At 39.5% G+C, this 25,812-nt stretch overlaps 1 protein-coding gene across 5 annotated transcripts in view; it reads left to right on the plus strand.

The window, feature by feature from the left end:
- The window catches only part of kctd3 (potassium channel tetramerization domain containing 3), a 139,477-nt gene that overhangs the window by 59,096 nt on the left and 54,569 nt on the right, over positions 1 to 25,812 (plus strand). For 2 of the 5 annotated variants that reach the window (XM_048536176.2, XM_048536174.2), the window contains 3 exons: positions 7,720 to 7,773; positions 10,943 to 10,988; positions 23,014 to 23,087. In XM_048536176.2, coding sequence (XP_048392133.1) covers positions 7,745 to 7,773; positions 10,943 to 10,988; positions 23,014 to 23,087 — 149 coding nt within the window. In that variant the 5' untranslated portion in view covers positions 7,720 to 7,744. Of the gene's footprint in view, positions 1 to 5,887; positions 5,909 to 7,039; positions 7,075 to 7,512; positions 7,630 to 7,719; positions 7,774 to 10,942; positions 10,989 to 23,013; positions 23,088 to 25,812 lie in introns of those variants that run through there. The other 3 variants (XM_048536177.2, XM_048536178.2, XM_048536175.2) reach the window with 3 other exon arrangements.

A 25,812-nucleotide genomic window follows, 5' to 3' on the forward strand; every position in this document is an offset into this window, starting at 1 on the left:
TACTGAGTAAATATTTAGAGCTGTGGGCTGACAAATGCTCAGATCAAGATGATGGATTTAACACTATAGTCTTAACAAAAAAATAGTAATTGCTGGAAAAGCTCTGCAGGTCCGCCGGCATTAGTAAGTAGAAATCGGTTAACATTTTGGGTTGAATGACCCTTCCTCAGATGCTGCCAGATAGAGCTTTTCTAGCAATTCCCATTTTTATATCTGACTCACAGCACCCACAGTTCTTTGGTTTTTATTTTAGAAACAAAAGTGGCAAATAAATTTGATGCATTGATTTAATTTCCAAAAGTTTCTTTACTTTGAAAATATCCCATTAGATTGAAAAATTGTAAATGGAGCTCCTTGATTCAAAAGGGAAGGAGACCATAAAAATGAAAAAAATGCAGTCTGTTAGACTATCTGCAATAGGGAAAATGGGAGAAGCAGTTATATAGGATGTTATAGTCGGGCACTTGGATAAGTTCAGTTAATCAGACAATATTAACGTGGTTTGGTGAAGGAGAAGGCATGTTTCATCAGTCAGAGTTCTTTGTGGATATAAAATAAGCCTAATGTAAAAGTGGGACTGTTGGATTTTCAGAAGACATTTTGAATAATGTCACATCAAAGATTATTGGTGAAATAAAGTCTCAGCATAGGGGGTAGCATGTTGGCATTGATAGAGGGCTAACGGGAAATGATGAGTGTGGATAAATGGGCCTTTTTCAGTTTGGCAAGATATGATGAGTGGTGTGCTACAGTGCTTAGTCCAGGAACATTAGCTGATTGCAATTTATATAAATGACTTGGCTGAAGCGACAGAAAGTGTTCTTGCCAAATTTTCAGATGACACAAAGAGGGGTAGGAAAGTAAGTTGTGAAAAGATATGATACTCCGAAAAGTTATATATTAAATGAGTGGACAAAGATCTGGCAAATGGAGTTCAATGTAGGGAAAATCTGATATTGTCCATTGTGGCGGAAGAATTTTAAAGCGTATTACCGTTGTTGAGAGATTGCAGAACTGAGATGCAGGGGTATCTGGGTGTCCTACTATCGAGTAGACAGGTACAATAAGTAATTAGGAAAGCTAATAGAATGTTGTTATTTAATCTAAGGCAAATTGAATACAATGATTGAGAGGTTTTGCATCAATTATGCAAGGCTGTGGTGCGGCAGCATATTGGTCACCTTTCGGGAAGGACGTACTTGCTTTGGAGGCAGTTCAGATAAGATTTAGTAGACCAATGCCAAGATTGGGCAAGTTGTCTTGTGAAGAAAGGATAGATAAGATCGGCTTGTATCTTCTGAAGTTTAGAAGCTTAAGCGGTGATTTGATTAAACATAAAGTCATGAGGAATCTTGACTGGGTAAAGATGGAGAGAATGTTTCTTATAGGAGAATCTAGAACTTTAAAGATCAGTGTGTACTCATTTAAAACATTGGATTTAGGAATTCTTGTTCTAAATAAGTGATGGAAGCAGAGTCCTTGAGTATATTAAGACAAAGATGGATAGATTCTTTTTAAGCGAGGATTAAAAAGTTATAATTGATAGCAAGAATGCACATTCGAGATTACATGCTGATCAGCCATGATATTATTAAATTGCAGAGCAGGCACAATGGCCTGTTGTGCTCCTTGTTCACATATTCGTATCTGTTTGTATGGGTTGGAGAGTGTTGTTTAAAAGAGCCATAATGAGATGCTACAGTGCACCTTGTAAATAATATGAACTGCAACTTTGGTGATAGAGAGTGAATGTTCAATATGGTAGATGGGGTGCATTGACCTGACTAGTGTATTACTGTGGGGAGTGGCTGAATCCCTCTGATAGTTAAACTAAAACACAAGCACCGATCTGTTATGACGAGAGTAGGGGCTCCCATTTAATAAAGATCCCCAAAACACCCAGAGAAGCTCGTCTTTCCCCTCGTAATCTGTTAAGAGAGTGGTTAAAAGAAAGAAAATCCTTGATCTCCACTTTACAGGTAACAAGAGACAATTTATTTATTTAACTCAACAATGAACAAATTAACAAAATTAGTAACAATCTGACAATTTCCCCCTTACGCTGCTATCTACTCTCTAACTGGTCTAAATTCTACTGGAATGTTGTTTAAATAAAGACAAATCTCACTAATATAAACACAGTTAATAAAAAGGAATAAATTACAATTAAACCTCTAGAATGTTCACACAAACTGTCTTCCGAAATATTCTGATGCCTCTGGCCTCTTCCATTAATTCTGCTGTCCGGGATGTTTTATCTCCATAATTTCTTCAATGAGGACTTTGAGCTAAAATACCGTGGTACCTTTGACTAATTAGATGGGTTTTCTCTGAGAACTGATTGGTGCCAACTCTGGCAGCTGGTGGATGGCTCTCTCTTTCAGATGGCAGTTTGTTCCTCCTGATTTTCCAAATGCTCTTGTCTTGTATACTTATAATGACATAATAAAATTCTTATAATATGATTGGTTTCAGTTTGTCAACCCCATCAGACTTAAATTCAGTTGGCTTTCTGTATCTAGGTGTTTGTTTAATCACCTAAGTGCAAATTCGTATGTCACACCATCAAAACAAGACTTGTTTTGTCTGCCACTTGTAAGGCTTTTTTTGATATGCTTGTTTCGCTTTTTGAGGCTGTCTACTGGCAGCTTCAGCTGTTGCTCACAGACATATACTTTTTCCCTAAAATTTCAAAGCACAGGCAAAGCACAATCTCTTAAAGGTGCCACACATTTTAGATGCTTGTCTTCCATTTCACAATTACTCTTCTCAACTTCGTAACAAGTGTCAAGCTTCTTGTGTGTGGCTGAAGCTGTCTGTGTGCGTCAAACTAGTTGGGGAAAATTCTATCTCTGTTCTAACTTGTGCCTTTAGGTGGTGTTAAGGCTTTATTTTAGGGAGTTAGAAGTTGACTCACTTGCTGTATAATACTCATCTGTTGACAGGATCCTTGATCTTGTAGATGTGGTATTTATGTAGCTGGCTCAGCTGAGTTTTCTTTCAGCAGTACTGCTATAGCTGACAAATCTGAGTCTTTTTAGACAATAATAAACTTCATAGAGGGAACTTAGTTTAGATTTTACCAAAGCTTCTGGTACAGAGCCACATCGGATAGTTTTCCAGCAGAATGAAATCAATGTCAGTATAGTTCTAAAATGGGTCTCATTATCTGAAATAATGGAAGTGAAGAATGCTTGTAAACTAAGTTGGATCAGCATTTTAAAAAAAAAGGTTTCTTATGAGATGCTGCTGGAAGTGGGGTAGAAACAAAGATATCTTGGTATTTGATAAGAAACAAGAGTTTACCAGACAAACTGAAGAGTTGATCTCTTTAAGGCATCTCTTATTTGTTAATGGTACTGTTATTTATATGATGACCCTTGGTGTTCTTTCGATATAAGTCATCTTCATATTGGAAAGTTAACGATGATATGGTAGTGCGTTACATTGCAGAATATTTTGAGTTACAGGAACAATCAGTTTAGGTTTTATTTAGAATAACATTCTCATTATGTCAATATATCATGCATCATCGTGTTGAACGTGGAGAAAATGCAGTGACCTGAATGGTGACAGTGCCACAAAAGCGTGTGGAACAGCAAATTATTATTAATAACATTTTCAAGGAGATGGATTTCACAATTGCTTAGATATTGGGTGTTTGTTCTGGAACACCATTTCACATTCTCTCTCTATTGTTTCTTCTCATTCATCAACATGCTGTATGAATTCTGGGTCAAATGAATTTGGGTGTTTTCCATTCAGTTCACCAAGGGATAAATCAAAGGATAAAGTTATAAAATTGGGCAATAATTGATCTTACTTAGATGCTACGGATGGCTTGTGTGGTAAAAGGAAAAGAATGTCACTTTGGTAGAAAGGTACTTTTCTGAGATTAGGCCTGTTCAGGCAGATAAGACAGAGCTTTACGAGTCACCTAACTGCAATACATGGTGACACTGGGTGACTTGCCTTGCAAGAATTCTGTTGCCAAATTCATATAATTTTTGTGCTAAAGCTGAAGTTAAGTCATTACTTTAATGGAACAGTTAGTAAATATTCTCATTATAACAACGTTCTCATTGGAACATTTTCAATTAGACAACACTATATTCAGTACATGTGCTGAACCTGTTAAAAAGTGTGTACTGTTGTATCAGTCAGTACATACTGTGAAGCTTGGCATTAACGCTGAGTTATTGGAAATCATTTCATGTAACTGTAAGCAGTGTCTAGAACATTTTTGATCAGAAGTTTTTTTCATATCTTTTGATTATGACTGTGTTTCATTACTGTGAAAGATTTAAAAATGTTAAATGGGCACATATTGATTGTAGTACAGTACAATGTGTTCAGAGCACGCTGTTGCAATAGTGCTATGTGACTAGTTTAAGATCTCTATCCACTCTAATAGTGCTTCCCTGTTGTTATGACATCATTTTAGTACTTGAAAATTCCCATAACCTCATACCTGAGAGGCAGGAATTGTTGAGAAGTGAGAGTTCTTAAGTAGTGCCACTTTTCCAAGACAGGATTCAGAACAACAGGATAGGTAATTAAGCCATACTTATTAGATAACCTAAAACCTATTAGATTTAAAGAGGCTCCACCGTTGCCATTGCTTTCTTCCATTCAATTTTGTTTTACTATTTGGGAGATTACGGCCTATAAACTTGCATGTAGGTGACTCTGCAGTTTGCTATCGGTAATAGCCAAGAATTGTCCACTGGGAGAAGTTTTTTTTCTGCCTCACTTGCCAAACTAAACTGAGGTTCTGTTCCTAGCCGCTTGTGTCCCAGAGTCTTGTGCATCTGCCAAATCATTCTAGAACACTGGAGAGATACTTTTCATTAAATTGTAGGTATTAAATTGCAGGCTGTATTCTGGTTTGGCACCTGCTATTTCTGAATTATATTGTTGAGCCAGGAGGCCTGATTTTCAGTCCCACTTGCTCCAGAGGTACATCATAGCACACCTGAACAGGTTGATTAAATATACCTGAATGACGGTGTTAGTTGTTTGTCATGTCTGGCTGGTGAAATAAAAGCCAGTACAGGTAAGTGTAGGTAGGGAGTTGGGATGGGTATGCGTCAGTAAGAAGGGAGGGGCGGGTAGGTGGGAGGGAAGATGGAAAGGCCAAGGAGGTGGGGATGAGGCTAGTGAGTAGGAAGTAGGGGTGGGGATTGGTCAGTGAGGTGGGAGGAGCAGATAGGTGGAAGAAAAAAACAGACAGGTCAAAGAGGCGGGAATGAGGGGGCTGGTCTCGATGAGGTCAGGGGTGGGGAGATTTTGAAGCTTGTGAAGTTCACGTTGAGACCATTGGGCTGCAGGGTTCCCAGGAGAAACGTGAGGTGCTGTTCCTGCAGCTTTTGGATGGCATCGTTGTGGCACTGGAGGAGGCCCAGGATGGACATCCCAAGACCAGCCCCTCTCGTCCCCGCCTCTTTGGCCTGTCCGTTTTTTCTTCCACCTATCTGCCCCTCCTACCTCACTGACTAACCCCCACCCCTACTTCCTACACAGTAGCCTCATCCCCGCCTCCTTGACCTTTCCATCTTTCCTCCCACCTACCTGCCCCTCCCTTCTCACTGATCAATACCCATCCCAACTCCCTACTTGCACTCCTGTACTGGCTTTGTCCCCGCCTCCTTGACCTGTTCAACTTCTCTTCAGCTATTTGCTCCTCTATCCACCTTCTATCATCGCTTTCCCCTTTCTCTGTTTATTTCAGAGACCCTTTCCCCTCCTCCATTTCTGAAGAAGGGCCCAGACCCGAAACATCAGCTTTCCTGCTCCTCTGATGCTGTCCGCCCTGCTGTGTTTATTCAGCTCCACACCTTGTTATCCGAGACTCCAGCATCAGCTGTATCTACTGTCTCTGAGCTAATGAAGCTGCTGTGAGGCCAAAGTATCCTTACTCCGTTTCTTCAATTTGTACTTCTCTAAGTTAATTTTAGATATTTGTGCAGCCAATTCATTCAACAATGTTTCTATCCATTTGAACTTTCGAGTCAGTGCAAATAACGCTGGTTTGCCATATGTTAAAAGAGCATATTACGGACTATGACTGCAAAGATGCAATTTATTGATATGGAACTTTTAAGAATGTTTATTGCACAATTTCCTATCTGTAGGTTTTTGGTAATCAGTTTGCGCAATATAGTATTGTAACATTGTCATGGTCAATGTTTTGCTTTCAGTGACCAATGACATGTAATGATGTCCTAAAAGATATAAAACTGTAACAAAACAATGTATCTGTTAGCTTCCACTAGACCCATCTGCTCTTTGCACACAGTGTACGAAGTATCAGCCAAACTGTAATCTCAATTGTTTGAACAAAATGAGTAGGGCACAAATGAAATGATAGATCTAACATACGATGAACGCCTGAGAATTCTGGGATTGTATTCATTTGAGTTTAGAAGATTGAGGGGAGATCTCATAGAAACTGAGAAGATAATGCATGGTTTAGAAAGGGTGGACTCTGGGAAGTTGTTTCCATTAGGTGGGGAGACTAGGAACCGTGGGCACAGCCTTAGAATTAGAGGGGTTCAATTTAGAATGGAAACGAGGAGACATTTCTTCAGCCAGAGAATGGTGGGCCTGTGGAATTCATTGCCACGGAGTGCAGTGGAGGTCGGGACGTTAAATGTCTTCAAAGCAGAGATTGATAAATTCTTGATCTCACAAGGAATTAAGGGCTACGGGGAGAGTGCAGGTAAGTAGGGTTGAAATGCCCATCAGCCATAATTTAATGGCTGAGTGGACTTGATGGGCCAAATGGCCTTACTTCCACTCCTGTGTCTTATGGAAATGTCTAAGCAGTCATAGAATGATCCAGTGATCTGAGTAGTGTTATTTGTCTGTCTGAGAACTCACTGGTTCTTTTATCAAGGGGAATGACTAAAATTAAGACACATGTGCCTTGACTTTTAATCCAGGGTCAGAAATCTGACACTTGGGTCATTCCCAGGCCTTAACTACGCCTACATCTGTGATGCACTCTGCAAATATAAATGCCCTGATTGGACTGAAGGCAAACTGGGTCTCAATTAGTAGCACTGCCAAGAGGTAAGAGCTGTCTGCTGAGCAGCATCATCGAAGGCAGATTGCAGCTATGACACGGTCTGCTTTTGCAGGAGAGAAGAGAAAGGACATAGGAGTGTCAGTAGCCTCACTGCACAGAGAAGTGGCCAATGACTAAAGCAACTGTGTCTGATCTGTCTCAAAATGCCTTAGTGGCTTCTTTGTGACATTTCTCATAAAATAAATTACTTAATAGTTCCCACATTGAACTCAACAGCTGTGCAGTAATGTGAACCAGACTGGTGAGTTTGCATTTGGGATATGAAAGGCAGCAGATTCTTGGTTATCAGCCAGCACCCTACCCTACCTCACCACTACCACTGCATCACTACCCTATCTGCACTTTCAGTACCAGTGCGTGCTGGAGGCGTCAGGCCACTGATGTAATATTTGGGAGTACTGTTTTCAAATTGTGCTAGCTACTATTCTTGCCCTCTCGAGCAGTTGAAAATCCCAGCTCTCACAAGATAACCAGATTTGTATTATTCCTTTTTGGAGAAATTTTAAACAAGAATGAAAAGTTGAACAGTTCATTATAGGGTATCTGGAAAGCTTTTTTTGCTTTTGTAGATTGTTTGATGTATTCAATTTATTCGACATTACAAATGAAAACTTTTTTTATGGTTGTAGATTCAGCACCTCAAGACAAACACTAATGTGGATTCCGGACTCCTTTTTCTCTAGGTAAGATTGAGTTTCAATATGTGATTTCTACAATATCAGAGGTATAGAGTATAACATTACAGTTTATAAAATGCAGATATAGCGTATATACTTTAATAAAAATGAAACTCTCTAAGCTGCAGTGTGTAAATGTAAGAATGATATAGAAAAACAGCTTTAGCTTTGTTAAGATTCAAATTAAACTGTCTGATATGGTAAGATGTTCTTATTGGCAAACGGGAATGATATCTTGAGAAAGGAGGGAGAAAATGTTTTTCACTTGGGCCCCATTTAAACTTCCAACAATCCGAAGATGATTCCACAATTGCTAAGTGAATCATTTTCCCAGTGAGTGAGTTCCCTAAGGTTGGATTGCATCAACAATTACTCAAGGTTAGAATTATAGCTGTTGTCAGTTTAAAAATGGAAAGTCCTGAAACTTCCAATAAGTAAAAAGAGTTTAAAATATTTGTGATTTTTCTTTTCGTAGAGCGGTATCTGCCCACATTTGTAGTTGTTCATTTGTAGTGGGACCTTTCTATTTCGCTGTTGTATTCTCAATTAGCTCTGCAGTTACTGCAGTCATCCAGGGTACAGCCTGGAATACTCAGAAGTGTGTTATGTGGGGTTTAAAAAAAATCCTGTAATAAAATGGTTGAGGAAAGAAATGGCCAATTTGGACTGGTGATAATGTTGTTATGCAAAGCATTTTAATGCTGTTCCCACCACACAAATTTGCTTTCTTTTGTTCACCCACTGCATAAACCACCTCTGTATGGTACAAATACATTTTTTTCATTAATTGCAGTTATGATGATTTAGAATGTAGGAAAGGGAACCACAAATCTGCCAGAATCTCCTTATGTTCAAAACTATGTGTGGTGTTTTAAAAGACAGTTTTGAAACAGTAAACTTCACATTGTCTCAGCTTACAGGCAGAATACTGCAGATGGTGGAAATTTGACATTCAAACACTATGCTGGAAATATTTAGCAGATCTGGCAGCATCTGTGGGGAATTAAAATTTTTCAGGTTGATGTTTCAGTTCGTTTCCTCTCTCCAGATACTGCCGTTCCTGAATATTTCTAGCTTTTTCTGTTTTTTGTTTAATGCTAGATGTTTTCTTAGGTAACACACAAAGAAAGTGCAGTTCCCAGCACTGATCTCTTGATAGTAATTAGTAATTACGTTTTTTTTTCATGCCAGATCTAGAACAGAATACTAACTGTTGTTCCTTTCTAGCCAGCGACAAGACTGGCTTACTTTGACTTTCCGTCTGTGAACGACATTAATGCTTAAATTTTTAAAATCTGAATAAAAGTTAACAGCAGTCTGTGTCTTGTTTCTCAATATGCTGTGTTAAAAATATTTACTGTTAGTACTGTTGTGATTGTTAATCATTTGATAGTTACATTGTCATTATGACTTTTTTTGTGAAAAAATCATATAACTATGTTACAAACTTAGTGAACTTCAAATTTAACTTGATGTTCTTGGGATGAAGTTCCATAATTCAACAAAAGCAGATAATCCTGCGGAAAATTATTTGAAGAGAGTGAGTTCATATTAGTTGCTAAGCATTCCTCATTTTTGTTCAACTGCTTTTAATGCAGACTGGTAAGAATTTAAGTCCATCCTAATTTTGCTATACTGGTAAATTTATTATGTTCAATTGTTTTGTTGGCTAACTTGAACTGTTGCAATAATCATATTTCTAGACTTCTGCAGTCCCAAAATTTGGAATTTCTTCCAGTGATTGGAATGGGACAGTTATACTGTTTGAGCAAATCTTTTGTTAGGCTTAATGAATGCAGTTGCGTCTAGTAGGTATAATATCCTTTGCTAAGGATCAGTCTAAAATACACCATTGGAAATGGGTTTGAAAGAAGACTCATATTGGAGCTTGAAAGAATATAAAATAATGATTAGGTTTGTCTAACATTTTAGATAATGATCTTTTGTGAGAACTAGTTAAGATATGAAGCCAAAAGTCTCTATTCAGATCGTGTCTTTAACGTAGTGAATTGTCCGTAGGGCTTCTCACAAGCATTGTAAAGCAAGGTATGATCTTGAGCCATGTAAGGTGATGCCAAGTCATGGGCGAGCATTTGGCCAAAAAGGCAGGATTAAAAACCTTAAAGGAGGAAAGTCAGGTGGTATAGAGGAGGAATTCCAGTCTTGAGGCAACTGGAAGCACAATTATCTATGGCAAAGCAGTTTTATAATTGGAAATGTACAAGAGAAAAGAATTAGAGGAGAGCAGGTCATTCCAAAAAAGGGCATATAAAGGTAATTTGGCCAAATAGGTAAATTTCAAGGTGTGTTATAGGAATGAGAGAGGGCTTTAACGAGGGCCAGTGTAGCTAAATGCATAGCTAACGGTGTTGGAGGAACTATGTTCAGGGATATGCAATGTGACAAATTCCAAAATGATTTCCAAGGTTTTAAGAAGTGGAGAATGATGGAGGTGGAAGTTGATTGATTGAGGGATGCTGGACAGGCGGCAGCAGTGCCACAGGGGGATCTGCAGACCAGTTATAAGTTTTTAAATCAAGATGTTTGACTGGGAGCCATTGTAGGTCAGAAGGCACAGTGTTGATTAGGGAACACTAGATGCTGTGTGTTGGGAGCAGAGTTTTGGGGAGGGGGAGTAGGGATCTTGGAGGTTGTTTTTAGGAAGTGGACGACCAACCAAGAACCATACTTTGGAAGAACCAAGTTCATAAGTATTACCCTAAGAGTTTCAGCAGCAGGTGAACTGAGACAGGGTTAATTTGAGACATGTTCAGGAGGTGGAAACGTATGGTCTGGATACTGGCACAAATGAGATTGGAAGCTCATCTCAGATTGCAAATGTCTAATATCTTTTGGTCCTGGCAAAGTATAACAGACCTAAATGTAAACCTAATGTGATCATTTCTAGCTAGATGCTGCCAAACCATCAATGTTGCCATGATTTCCTGTTTTATTTTACATTTCCAGAATTTGTTATATTTTACTTTTATTATAAGTGGACTGTTTCAACTATTGTTTTTGTTAAAAAGTGCATATAACAGGTGCATCAAACTTCTATTTGTAATCTCTTGTACAAAGTTCATCCTCTTTTATATAAACTAGCACATATTTTCCAAAATCTGTCAAGAAAGGATTGACCTTCATTTAAATTCATTAGTAACTACTTCTGTTCCAGCTTGCTGAGTGGAAGAATTTCAACACTACGGGATGAAACTGGAGCAGTAAGTTGATATTTTGATTTGTTTTGAAAGCAAACTGCTATTGTAGAATATTCTTTAATTCCTTTGGAGGTGTGTAATGTACAAAGATATGTCTTATTTATTTACTGGGAAGTAACACATTTTAGTTACTTTAGTTGGCAGAATTGCAAATACAGAAGTCGTCATTTGAAGCTTTTTTTCTGTTTGTATACGTTCAAGGTATTTTTCTTTTCCCAAAACTTGGCCTTACAAGTTCCATCACTTAAACTATTTAATACTAATATTTCTACTCCCAAGAACCTGACCACTACTTTGGAACTGATCAAGAACTCTAAGTGCCCAAGGTTAACTAAGTAAATTAAACTAGGCATTTGAACTTTGTATAAAGCAGTGTAACTTATTGATCTGCTCATGAATTATAGTGTTATATGTGATTTCATTGTTGCATAATATACCCTCTGAATCTCCTTTTTCCTGGATTGGTAATATATAATCCTTTTTATGGCTGCTAATATTTCCATATCTAAATGATGTTCAGTTGAATTTTTCTACTACATTTACATACAGTCCTATTACAGAAGTTTTAAGCCTCATATATTTCAGCAAAACCAGAATCCCTTTTTGAACATTTTTAAAAGATTAAGGTGATTAAAATTGTGATATGTAACACTATGTGCAGGTTATTAAGTTTTATAATGTTGTAAGAACTTTTTAAATAAAAAAAGCTATGATTATACTCGTTGCACAACGATATCTGTATTGGAAGATTTCTTAGATGGCAGTTACTTTTACTGTTATTAGCTAACACAGTAGCTCCTGACATGGCGTGAAAGCCTTCTTTGCTCATGAACATATTAAGGTAGTTATGTCATCAAAACTGGAACCACCAAGCCAATGTCTGCAGATGCACTGTATGCAATAAAGTGAACCAGATGCTGTTGCTGTTAGCATTCATGATTATGAATTACTTATCAGTAATTACAATGGTTCATTAATTTAAAAGCATGTGTGGAAACTATAGGTGCTCCTTCCGACAATTTTAGCAGCAATCTCCCAGCTAATTGACAAAAGCTATGACTGCATAATCTAGTGTAATGTCTTTAGGAAAGATTAACAAGTACACAGTTCAGTTTAAACTAAAGAAAAACAGTGGTCATTTAAGTTAGTGTACTCAGAAGCAAGGTAAGATAATATTTCTGAATTTCAGGTTAGTGCAAGGTGGTGCATGAGATTAATTAGAAGGCATGATTTAGTACTGTCAGAAGCAGTGTCTACCCACCTGAAGCTGGAATTTGATGATTTTTATCAACACTGGTTTGTCATCTTGCTTTGAGAGAGGAATGCGTAATTATTGCTGTTTTGAAATATGGATGAAACACTGTTGAACTTTGACATACGGGCAAACAAGACTGTTAGCAAAATTGTTGGAAAAAGGTCTTCCTTAAAGGCATCTGGTCACAAGAAGACACAGCTCATAGTGGCTCCATCTTGCATGATAGATTTCAGAAAATAAGGCGTGCAAAGTTCCTCCCCAGAGCGAAATTTCAGAAAGGTATTGGTGTCTACATTCATGAGAGAATCTGGAAATATGAAGGAAGTTATAAGAAATTGATCAAACGTGGAACTTGACACTTGAACTGCATTAAGGAAAAGAGTTTATTCACCCGGAACATGTTCAAATCCCACTTAGCAGCATCAACATGACAGTTATACATCTTACAAATGTCACTGAGCCCTTGGATGCCCAAATAAGTAAACCCCTCAAGGGTAGTATCTGAAAGTCATGGGACAACTTGATTTTGGAAGGCAACAAAAAGTTTGCTAAAGGGTTCATTGGCACATGGAATGAACTTAATCCCAATATTGTCAAATAATTATTTTTAAAATGTGGAATGATGATTGTGATGAGTGTGGAGTGTGAGAATGAATATTTGTGGAATGATGCTGCTGAAGTTACTGGTATGTATTACTGTGTTGGGTGTAAAATAGTTAGTAATCTAATAGAATAAATAAGTGCTAATGAATTAATTTGTTAATTTAGGATTGTAGGTTTTTTTGATGTCTTGTTGTGGACTCCGATAAGGTCACACTATAATCCCTTAATGTCTCCAAAATCGATCGATTGGCTTTTGGCCTAAAATTGGTCCTAAACATAAAATCAACTTTTACACCATTATATGCGGTACGTGCTGCATTGAAAATGTTTTAGCTGAGATGCTATTTTGGAATAAACTGTGATAACAGAACGTGGAATTTGAGATTGAGGTTGGGAGATTTAGTGCAGCACAAGATCAACCTCAAATAAGTTTGCAGGTAGAATTGTAAAGGCTAACATATTGATTTATTTCAGAATCAGTGGAAATGCTCTCTATGATGGGCATGAGCATTTGACTGGCTTAGGTTGTCCATCTAATTGGTGATCCTCTGGGCATCCCATGCTCAAGAATGCTATAAAAATAGCAATTATTGTATATGGATCAGAACATTGTTCAGGACCACAATTGGAAAGGAGAAAAACTAACAAAAACAGAAGTTGCTGGAAAAGCTCAGCAGGTGTGGCAGCATCTGCGAAGTAAAAAAGAATCAGAGCTAACGTTTCGGGTTTGGTGACCCTTCCTCGGAAAAACTAAATTGATCCCCGCTCCTGCTGCGAATGATTTTGATTGTACCTCCTGAGTATTTTTTAAGTGATCATTTCTGTACATAGGTTATTGATTTTAAATTCTACCTTCACATTTTTTAATATCTCATTTTGACTTGTGGTAGACTAACTTCCAGATAAGTACATTTTCTAATTGGCTCTGAAATTGTTAAATACAACATCCTGCTGAATAGTTAGTCAAAAAAGTGACATGGAGGATTGTGGTGAGATTAATACTTGACGGTAGTCGATAATTTCTTTTGCTTTTGCTACAGAAAATATTTTCCTTTAGTTGGTAAGTTGATGTTGAACTAGGTGTAAACAGATTGAATAACATAGTCTTGCAATTCCAGTAGTGATGATCATTCTGATGCTTCACTGTATTGGAAATGATTGGTAGAATGTACCCCAGCAAAATAGGAATTTCAGAAGAGTCACACAGTCTGACTGCACGGAAGCAGACTCTTCAGTCCAACCTGTACATTATGACCAGGTGTCCTAAACTGAACTGGTCTCATTTGCCTGCATTTGGCCCATATCCCTCTGAACCTTTCCTCACTCTGTACCTTCTCACATGTCTTTTAAATGTAACTGTACTCGCCTCTATCACTTCCTCTGGTAATTTGTTCCATTTCTGCAGTACTCTGTTTGCGAAAAAGTTGCCTCTTGGGTCCCTTTTAAGATTTTTCCAGCTCACCTGAAACCTATCCTGTCTAATTTTGGACTTCCTTCTTGTGGGGAGAAGACCTTGGCTGTTTACCTTATCAATGCACCTTGTGATTTTATAAACCTTTACAAGGTCACCCCTCAGCCTCCTATACTTCAGGTGAAAAAGTCCCAGCCTATCCAGCCTCCGCTATACCATCGATTTTGGTGTCTGCAAAACTTACTAACCATGCCTCCTATATTCTCATCCAAATCACTATATAAATGACAAACAGCTGTGGCCCCAGCACTGCCCCTTGTAGCACACCACTGGTCACAGATTGCCAGTCCAAACAATAGCTATTCACTACCACCCTCTGTCTCCTACTGTCAAGCCAAGCTCATAATTTTAGATAAAGTACTCCAATAGAGGGTGTTGGCTGTTATTTTCTCCTTGAATTGCTTCAAGAACAAATGCAGATGCAGTCTCATGCTGTTTCTCACCTTACGCCTATACTGCATAATAGTGCATTGTGATATATCAAGGTAGTAGCATTAGACTTATGACTAGGCAAATAGTTGCACGTGTATGTTTCACAGAAGTTAAACCTGTTTCAGATGTTGGGGCAATAATGTTCTGGTTTTGATTTTTACGTTGAAAAACATGAGTAGACATCTTTTTTCCCACATGTGCTTTTTGTTTATATAATTACCTCCACTTGCATAAGTTACAGTCGTTACCCCATGGCATTTCTGAAAGATTTTGGTCTGAGTGAAAGCAATCTTTCCTGCAATGATGCAAAATCATTATTTCGACAGAACTGCTTTACAGTGATGTTCTGCCACCTGGTGACAAAAATGGAGCATTTCACTGTTACTTTTTGGAATCGAAAACCAAGTCTTTGGCATTGCTGAATGACCTCCACCTTTGCTGTGACATTCTGGCTGTTATCCAAGTGAGTTTCAGAGAATTCTCCAGTTTTATATTTCACCCCTGGATTGCCCACAGCTGTTTCCTATGGAATCTAATCCATGTTATAAAACTACGTAAAGCAACTCTAAACAGTCCCCTATGGAAAAACATTCTCTTTATCCCTCAAGTGTTTTTGTCGCTTATTTTAATTCTGACATTATTTATAAACAATTTTGCCCTACCTGCCCTATCAGTTATTCATAATTTTAAATATCTCTATTGGGCCCTTTGCTTCAAAGAAAGCAATTCCAATTTCTCTAATCTGTCATAGCAGCCTTCATTTCTGTCTTGCTGTCTGCCAGTCTTTGCGCCCTAAGACTGAAACGTCAAATCAGTTAGTTTTCCTTGCTGGTCTTCTAAATGAATTGAGCAAATACATAGATTTCCTAAGTTAGTGTAATGAACAGAGCTGAAGCCAGGCTGGTAGAAAATCTACTGGCATATTGGAGTTTTTGCTACAAGTTATTGACAGTGGGGCAGCACTCAGGATCCCTTTAATGTTCTATAAATTCTGAAGATACACAGAGAAGATCTGAGCTGGGGAGTGGGCTTGCCGTTCTACGACATAGTTCATAACTGCCAAAATGCCACCATTACTGTTGTATAACATCACTATAACTATGTATTTGCACTGCATTGGTAACCAAATAGAACAAAGTGAAATAAGACTATGGGCAAAGTGTACTTTTTTTTAAACAGTCAGTAAATTGGAAGTACTGGGTGGAATAAATGCTGAGAAGGAGATTTAGCATCTTCAACTCAGATTCCCATCTCTAAACTGTCCCACTTCCAAGTGCAATTGAAGCAGGAAGGTAGGGATGCAGCCAGTGTATAAGTCTAAACATGTTAAAGAGGCCGTAGGAACTGTCGATGCTGGAGAATCTGAGATAACACGGTGTGAAGCTGGATGAACACAGCAGGCCAAGCAGCATCAGAGGAGCAGGAAAGTTGACGTTTCGGGTCTTAAAATGGATATCGGTTTCCAGGTGGAAATCGCTACACACGTGCATTCCCCATTGCAGATGCCCTAAGGCCCTCCGCTTCTTCCTGTCCCACAGGCCCGACCACTCCCCCTCCACTGACACCCTCATCTGCTTATCCGAATTCGCCCTCACCCTCAACAACTTCTCTTTCAATTCTTCCCACTTGCTACAGACAAAGGGGGTAGCCATGGGTACCCACATGGGCCCAAGCTATGCCTGCCTCTTTGTAGGTTACATGGAACAATCCCTCTTTCAAAGCTACACTGGCCCTATCCCCCATTTCTTCCATTACATTGATGACTGCCTCTGTGCTGCCTCGTGAGTTCATCCAGTTCACTAACACCTTCCTCCCCAACCTTATTTTTACCTGGACCATCTCTCACATCTCTGTCTCCTTCCTGGACCTCTTTGTCTCCATCTCTGGCATCCACCTGGAAACTGATATCTGTTTTAAGCCTACCGACTCCCACAACTCCCTAGGATACTCCTCCTCTCACTCGCCTTCCTGTAATAAGGCCATCCCTATTCTCAATTCCTTTGCCTCCACTGCATCTGCTCCCGAGATGACGCATTCCACTCCCGAACATCCCAGATGTCCTCTTTTTATCAAGGACAGCAACTTCCCCTCCACAGTGATCGAAAATGCCCTCGACTATGTCTTTCTCATTTCCCGCAACTCATCCCTCACACCCCATCCCCACAATAATAACCAAAACAGAATCTCCAACATCCTCATGTACCACCCCACCAACCTCCTAATCCAACACATCATCCTCTGACATTTCCGCCATCTGCAATCTGACCCCACTACCAAAGACATCTTTCCCTCCCCACCCTTATGTGCTTTCCGGGGGGACCACACACTCTGTGACTCCCTTGTCCACTCCACACTCCCCTCCAGCGCCGCCCCCCCCAGCACTTTTCCCTGCAACCGAAGCAAGTGCTACACCTTGCTCCTATACCTCACCCCCGTCCCAGGCCTTAAGAAGACCTTCCATGTCAAACAGTGTTCACTTGCACATCTGTTAATGTGATCTTCTCCTTTATCCATCTTCTATCCGCCTCGCCCCTCTCCCTATTTATTTCAGAATCCCCTTCCACTCCCTTTTCTGAAGAAAATTCGGAAGAAGGGTCTCGAGCTGAAACGTCAACTTTCCTGCTCCTCTGATGATGCTTGACCTACTGTGTTCATCCAGCTTCACACTGTGTTATCTATGTTAAAGAGGCATGTGTTTTATTGTCATTCAGTTTTTGAACTTTAGTTCTAGACGTTTTAGTTACCTGAGCCTTTGAAAACCCAGCAGTTTCCCCGGAGTCCAAACTTGCTGCATACAGAAGGCGCTTACCTAACTCCTGATTCAGCAATCTTAGAAAGCTGTCCAATGAATCAGACACCCGCCCATCCTGACTATCTCACCAAGATGATGGATCCTACCACAAGACTCTGATTACCACTATGCTCTATCACCCCCAGGATACATTGGTTCTATAGAAACTATTCAAATAATCAAGATTATCGTTATGTGCTTGCCTGTACAGTTCAAGAGGTCAATATTGTGTCAAAGTGTTATCCTTCATTGGTAATCAGCAACTTCTTGCTTTGGTGCACTCTTTTTGCAACAAGTCAGTCCTGTTCGAACAAATTCACTGTCTCACTTTGTCATGGACTTCACTGGGCGTGCACCCTTCCCCGATCATCTTTCTTTCTTTCTTCCCATATCTCTCAGTCTCTCTGTTCCCAACTCTCTTCCCCCCACCACCTTGCTTGTTTGTTTCCTTTCTCTCCTCTTTTCTTTATCCCCTTCCTGCCCCATCCCCAAAAATACTGGAAGTCAGGCTTGTCAATCACTCTTCCCTTCTGGGTGGGGAAATCGGTGAGGGGTGACACTCCAGTAAAGACTCTAGTGTGTGGGGGCTTCCTATCTCCTAGATTGTGTGTGTTATTCTGGCTGCCTCAGTCCTGTTGAGTCAGTTAAGTAGCAATTCAGTCCATTCCAACTTCCAAGAATGAGAAGGTGTAGTAAGAACAAAATATCAACAATGGATTTTGAGGCAGTTTCTAAGTTCATTGATTATGATATTTGATGTGTGACTTTCTCATTGACAGTGATCAAAGTATGCAGGAGTGTTTTGAATTGGTTGTACATTGATTGTTGAAACATAATGACGCAGTGCAGTTACATTCTGTAGCAGCTAAATGATGTCTGTTCTCTGCCTGGTGTTTCTTGAGCACAGTAACTTTTTTTGGGGTACTGCTGGGGATTGGAATTAAGATTTAACTGCTAGCTTGTATTGACAAGCTCTTATACCTCAGAGCAGTCAGTGACTGATAGACCTGAGATGTTGATTAGTGCAAAATGGGTCTGTTCGCATGCACATAGTCTTGTTCTGATGCACCTGTTGAAAATTGACTTTTAATTCTGTTTTCAGTTGCCTTGTGAAGCTCTTGGTGTTTGTTCTTCAACTTTCCTTCCTGGTCTGTCTTCAAATTTGCCAGCATTAATGCTGTCTTTATAAGAAAAACAGCAGTTGATCCCTCAACTTTAAGACTGGCCACCCCACGTCCAACCTCTGTTTCCCCAAAGTTCTTGAGTGCATTGTCACCTCCCAAATCCATATCCAACATTCCTCTCTCCATTCTTGAATTCCCGCCATCAGATTCCAGCTGCAGTGTTGAAACCGTTCTATCGGTGGTAATGGGAACTGCAGATGCTGGAGAATCCGAGATAACAAAGTGTGGGCCTGAAGTGTGCAGCTGGATGAACACAGCAGGCCCACACTTTGTTACCTCATCACAACATTCCATATGACAAAGGTAAACGATCTATCCTTGTTGTTCTTGACCTTTCTGTAGCTTTTGATGTGGTTGACCCCCTTGGACTCTTGCTGTCCTCTCCTCTTTGATGCAGCTGAGCAGAGATTCAATTCTTGCCTATCGACATGTATTGAGAGCGCTGGCTTCCCTTGCTGCACCTATACCCAAGGCTGTATCCTCCGTCCTTCAGCATCCCTCATGTTTCTTTCCTACATATTGTGCCTCGGCATATCATCTGAAAATATAACATCAGTTCCCTATGGGCATTATTGTACTTGGCTGTATCAGGCACCCATACACAATATCTAAATTGTCAGATTGTTCGTCAGACATTTAGAACTGCATGAGTAGAAATTTTCTCCAAACAAATACTGGGAAGATTAATAACCAAAAGAACTGCGGATGCTGTAAATCAAGAACAAAAACAAAGTTGCTGGAAAAGCTCAGCAGGTCCGGCAGCATCAGTGGTGGAGAAAACAGAGTTAACGTTTCAGGTCCGGTGAGGATGTTCTGAGGAAGGGTCACCGGACCTGAAATGTTAACTCTGTTTTCTCCTCCGCAGATGCTCCCAGACCTGCTGAGCTTTTCCAGCACCTTTTGTTTTTGTTGTGACTGGGAAAATTAAATCCAGTATTTTCGATTCCTATTCCAAATTTCTTCCACTGATCACCAACTGAATTCCTCTTCTCTCTACCCAACTTCATCTCTGCCCCAGCTCATTTGCTGCTGAAATCCATACCCATACCTTCGTTACTTCTGTTCTTGACCATTCCAGCCTGCTTCTGGCTGCTTCATGTTCTACCTACTGTAAACTCAAGGTCATCCAAATTCTGGTGTTTACGTTTTAACTTGTACTACCCTATTTAGCCATTACCCCTGTGTCTGTTAAGTTTCAATTAAAAAATGCCATGCTTTTAAAATTCATATTGTGTACAAATCTTCAATTAATGATGGTACAATTAAAATCAATATTCCTTCAACTGCCAGGGCTCTGGCCTCTGGAACACCATCTTAAGCACCTCTATCCTTATAATATCCTTTAAACCTTGATCAAAAGTTTAGTCAAAGATAGTCTTCTGCTTTAGTATCTTCTTGTATGATTGGAGTGAGACAATTTTATAACACTCCTACGAAACACTTCAAGTTTGGAACAAGAATGGGCCATTTGGCCCCTCAAACCCACTGATATTTGATAAGATTATGGCTGATCTGATTGTGATACTGGCTCCCTCTAAACCTTTTAACTCCCTTGTCAATCAGACATCTATCTAACTCACTCATAAATAAGGTTCTTTCGAGTTTCTCTTCACATGGTTTTTCTGTGCCGCAGTCCATGGGGAGACATAATTTTGTGGAAGGTATTTTGAATTCCAAGGGATTAACTTAAAGGACTTGCACATCGAAATTTTGAGTTGTTGGTTTTCTGCTGCTGTAAATAAGCTAAAACCAATATCAACTAAAAATTATTTCTTCAGCAACGTATACTCTAAGCTGTGAAGCAGCTGTTCTTTAGTTAGTTTCTGAACATGACCAATAACCCACGTTTATACATTATGCAGAACTCAGGAACTCGCAGTAGTCTCATAGACTTTAAATGAACTAGTCTTAAGTTACTACCAGCTTTTGACTTCTCTTTGTTTTGCTGAACCATAGGGTCCAGAGTCTGTTGCAAGGTACTTCTGTTAGTCTGTTGAGCGTTTTTTACTCCTGTTGATGACAACAGCAACTGCCTTCTTGCTTGTATATGGGCCTCTGAGTCTGTAAATGTACAGAGAAAAGCCCAGCTGCTTCCACCTCAATGTCCCAGTTTTAAATCTGGCACTTGGACTTCAAGTGAATTTAATGTGTGACATGGTGGCTCAGTAGTTAGCTTTGTTGCCACGCAGCACTGGGGGCCCAGTTTCCGTTCCATTTTTGGGTGACTGCCTTTATGGAGTTTGCATGTTTTCCCTGTGTCTGCAAGGATTTCCATCAGGAGCTCAGGTTCCCTCCCGCAGACCAAAATATACAGGTTAGGTGTACTGGTTGTGCTAAATTGTCTGTTGTGTCCAGAGATGTGCCAACTAGGTGGATTAGTTATAGGAAATGCAAGGTTACACAGGGTCTGGGTGGAATGCTGTTCAGAGGCTTGATGTGGACTTGATGGGCTGAATGATCTGCTTCCACACTGTAGGGTTTCTATGATTCTTAACCTGGGCTAGTCCTTTAGGACACAAGTCGCATCAGCTTATCACTAAGCTAAACTAGTAGGAAGTTGCATGCTTCATTTTACATTGAGTTAAGACAGAGTTCAGAACATAATTATCTTACAAAACTTCTCATTTGTAGTATTTGATGTGACCCAGTTGAGGTTGATAGAACTTGTAGAACTTAATGGAATTTTAAACACAAAGTACCTAAATTGCAAATAAGTTGCTCTTTGCACTATTGACTGTTCAGAGTACCTGACCAAGTTCTGTAACTGGACTGATTTTTGTCAGCTTTTGAGGAAGTTTTAGAAGTTAAATTGTTTCTTCTGGTCTCGCCACTAAAACATGTTTCAAAAGCTTTTGAATTTTATTTCAAAATTAAAACTTACTACACACTCAATATCATTTTCTGAAATAATTTTTCATAATTAAAATTTAGGAACTCAGGTTGCGGAATAACATTGATTAAAAATGCTCTTTTTGGGATGATCCCATTTTAACTGTAATCAAACTGCCCAAGTTGCCACTTCAAAAGTTTTTGACATGTATAGATTGAATATTACTTTTTCTCAAAAACATTACTGGTAAGATGTTCAATGGTGGGACAGAGGCCCCATTTTTGAGAGCTGCTGGCCACCCTGATTCTCAGACAGCTCTGTAGTTTCAGCAAATATAGCAGCAGCAAGGTATGGGCCTAGGACTACAGGTAAAATTGAAGTTTTAAGCCCTAGACCTAAGAAATTAACAAGTTTGAGTGATTATTATGGTGGGGAGGCAAGGTGTGTGTGGGTGTTCTTGATAGAGAGGCTGAGGAAGAGGTAGGTCTTTTTTAGTGATTGAGGTGCTGCCCAAGATAGAAAGGAAATTCTTGATGCAGACATTTTTCCCCCTTCCTACACAAATTTGAGCAGTACGGCCTGCTGAGTTTCCCACCAACCAACTTATGAACTCTTTCAGCCTCAAATTGAAACCACGTTGGAAAGCACTAGACACCCTACACCTGAAAATTTGTGGACAGCACAAGGGTGAAAGATCGGGCAGCTTTGCCATGGAGGTTTACAGGAGCCACCACCTGTAAACTTGCTGTTTTGTTTGGGAGAGAGGAGGTGGGGAACTGTGAGATTCTGCCCCACATTTTTGACACAGCCTGATTGTTGTGAGATGTGGCAGAGTTTGCATTTGGGGCTAACCAAATACATGTGTTTAATAAAGTGTGAAGCTGGATGAACACAGCAGGCCAAGCAGCATCTCAGGAGCACAAAAGCTGACGTGAAGGGTCTAGGCCCGAAACATCAGCTTTTGTGCTCCTGAGATGCTGCTTGGCCTGCTGTGTTCATCCAGCTTCACACATTATTATCTTGGATTCTCCAGCATCTGCAGTTCCCATTATCTCTCTCAAATAAATGTGTTTGACTGGAAACCAGAGGTAAGGAAAAGCTTCTCTGAACAGGGCATCTTTGCCGCATGTTGTGCTTGGATTGCTGATTGTGCTTCCACTTTGGACATCTCAACATTATTACTTCAATGGCTAATGAAGAAACAAACGTTAGAGTAGCTTATCTTTGAAAGGATAGTGGCTTTTTTACAAGTGTCTTTCTTGTTGATGTTTATCTTCGAGGGAGCCAAAAATATCTTCCAGAGCTTTTAAGTTAAAGAAACCCCTTGCTTTATGATAACTATTTGGCATTATAAAGTAGTATGTGCAGTAAATTTGTTGGCATAAGCTATCAGTGCCACGTGAAATGTTTAAAACAAGTGCCAGTCATTGTTAGTGAAGTATGTATGTCTTCCATCCTATAGATATTTATTGACAGAGATCCTACAGCATTTTCACCAATTCTGAACTTTCTTCGAACAAAAGAATTAGATCTAAGGTAAGAGAAAGCTTTCCTGTTCTCAAAGTGATAACACTAACTATACCATATTCAGCAGCTCCCAGCAGAAAGTCAAAATGTAATTCTCTTCAAAAAGAATTCAAAAAATGCTTTTCTTAAAGTGAGTCCCAGTCAGATATCTGATCACTTTGGGGAAGTTTGGTATTCTTCAATATTTGTAGCAGACTCCCTTGTAGCAAAATATGAGAACATGATTATGATTTTAGTACAGTGAGATCAAAGCTGATTTTCCCCATGAGCTTTGCATTAGATGTTCAAAATGTATAATAAAACCAATCTAGAGTATTAATTTTACACAATAGTTGACGTTGTGTAAGTTTCTTTCATGTTAAGGTCAGAAATCACACGACACCAGGTTTTGGTCCAACAGGTTTATTTGAAAACACAAGCTTTTGGAGCCTCAGTCCTCCTTCAGGTGTTAGTGAGAGAGGTGGAATCAGACACAGAATTTATAAGTAAAAGTTCAAAGATTCACACCATTGATGAGGATGTCCTAAACAAACCTAAGATTCTGTTAAATCTTTAATCATTGGAATGTTTTAATTGATTAATATGCACATTAAGTCCCTGAGTTTCTTTCAAATCACGGTCCTGAGAGAACTAAAGGTTTTATCAGTGGTCACCATATGAGGATTTAGGGGAGACTGTTTAGGACAGAGATTAGGAGACATTTCTTCACCCAAAGTTGGTGAGCATGTGGAAATCATTATCACAGGAAGTAGCTGATGCCAAAACATTGAATGTTTTCAAGAGGTGACTAGATTTAGCACTTGGGGCAAATGGGATCAAAGGTAATGGGGAGAAAGCAGGATTAGGTTATTGAGTTGGCCAACCTCTCACTGCCCCCCTTCCCTCGCACACGCTCACTGTCTCTTTCTCTCACGCTCACACACCCTCTCTCTGTTGTGCACACTCGCGCACACGTCCGCACTTGCTTTTTGTCCCTCTCTCACTCGTGCACGTTAACTCCTCCCCACACGAGTGCACAACACTCTCACTTGATCTTCCACTACCTCCATCCACCCGCCCCCTCACATGGGTATGAGATGTAGTCTCATCAGTACCCCGTACAACTGAAGCATAATATCCTTTACGCTCAGTTCCTTTCATAATACGAGAAAATTACTTAATTATTTGCTGTACCTGTGTAATAACTTCCGTGACACTCGTATGAGAAAATTTCGGTCCCTTGGCACCTCATAAGTCTGAAGTTGTTCTCTTGTTAATATTTGCCCACTCACTCAGTTTATCGTAGTCAGTCTGTATGCTTGTTATGTTATAGTTTCCTACCTATCTTCATGTCATCTGTGAATTTATTGACCATATCTTTGTCGTCTTCTCTAAGTCTTTGATTATAAACTACAGAAGGCTGAGTCCCTAGCATGGACTCATGTGAGATGTGAGTTGTCACATTCTGCCAATTGGAAAAGAGAGCCATTTCTGTCAGCCAGCAGATTTTCTATCCATGCTAATATATTGTTTCCTTCTCCATATACTCCTACTTTATGCAACAACTTTGCACTAATAACCTTGTCAAATGTCTTTTGGAAATCCAATTACAGTATATCTGCAGGTTCCCTTTTACCCATAGTGTATTTTACTCCTGCACTACCCACAATAGACATCGTCCTAATTGGCCTGTAGCTTCCCTTTTTCCATACTCCTCCCTCTCGTATCTTGAATAGCAAAGTTCTATTTGCTATTTTCTGGAAAGATCCCACCAGACCATAATCTAGTGAATTTTGAAAACTTGGCACCAATGGAGCCCTACCTCACTAGCTACCTAGTTTAATATCCTAGGATGAAAGTCCGTTGGGATGTAAGGACTTGTCAGCATTCAGCTCCATCAGTTTATTCAGAACACGTTCTTTGTGTGATTGTAATTTCACTATGTTAATCTATGCATTTCATCACCTGATTTACAGCTGTTACTGGTATATGTTTTGTATCCTCTAAAGTGAACACAGAAACAAAATATTTCTTTTTTCTGCCATTTCTTTATAAATTCTAGTATAAGCTCCTAAACTCCCCAATATCTCTCTCTACAAGACTAGCACTTATTTCGCTCACACTTCTTTCACATATCTGGAGGAACTCTTGTTTTTACATATTAAGTTAACAACTATTTGTGCTGTAATTTCTTTCTCCTGATTAACATTGTAGTCATTTTTCAGCCATTGTTTGTGTTGTTCAAATATTTGATCTGCCACTCAGCATTGCAGTTATATGATTACTCTTAGAAAGCCTGTGGACCACCCCTACTTAGACATTATTTCACAAAAGTGTTTAACTCTAATTGATTGTTAAACATATTCTGTTACTTTTTTTTACTTGAACATGTCACACTTAGTCCAGAACTGAGAATATGCCTTTCAGATGAGACATTACATTAAGGCCTGGTCTGCTTGTTCTCGTAGTTCCAATGGATATCAAAGATCTCTTGACTCTATCAAAAGAGGAGACAAACTCTCCCAGTGTTCTGACTAATGTTCTTCCTTTGATCAATGTCGCCAAAAATAATTAGCACGAGACAAGTCTCATTTCCTGCTTATGAGATTTTACTGTGTGCACATGAAATGTCACATTCGTGCTCATAACATAGGCGCTCTCTCGCGCGCTCTCTAGATATAGATTTTGTTTTCTCCACCACCAAACCTACCTTCTGAAATCTCCTTCGAATCTGTCAACCTTAATGCTAAATATA

This window comes from Stegostoma tigrinum, chromosome 9, assembly GCF_030684315.1.
Source record: "Stegostoma tigrinum isolate sSteTig4 chromosome 9, sSteTig4.hap1, whole genome shotgun sequence".
Lineage (NCBI taxonomy): Eukaryota > Metazoa > Chordata > Chondrichthyes > Orectolobiformes > Stegostomatidae > Stegostoma > Stegostoma tigrinum.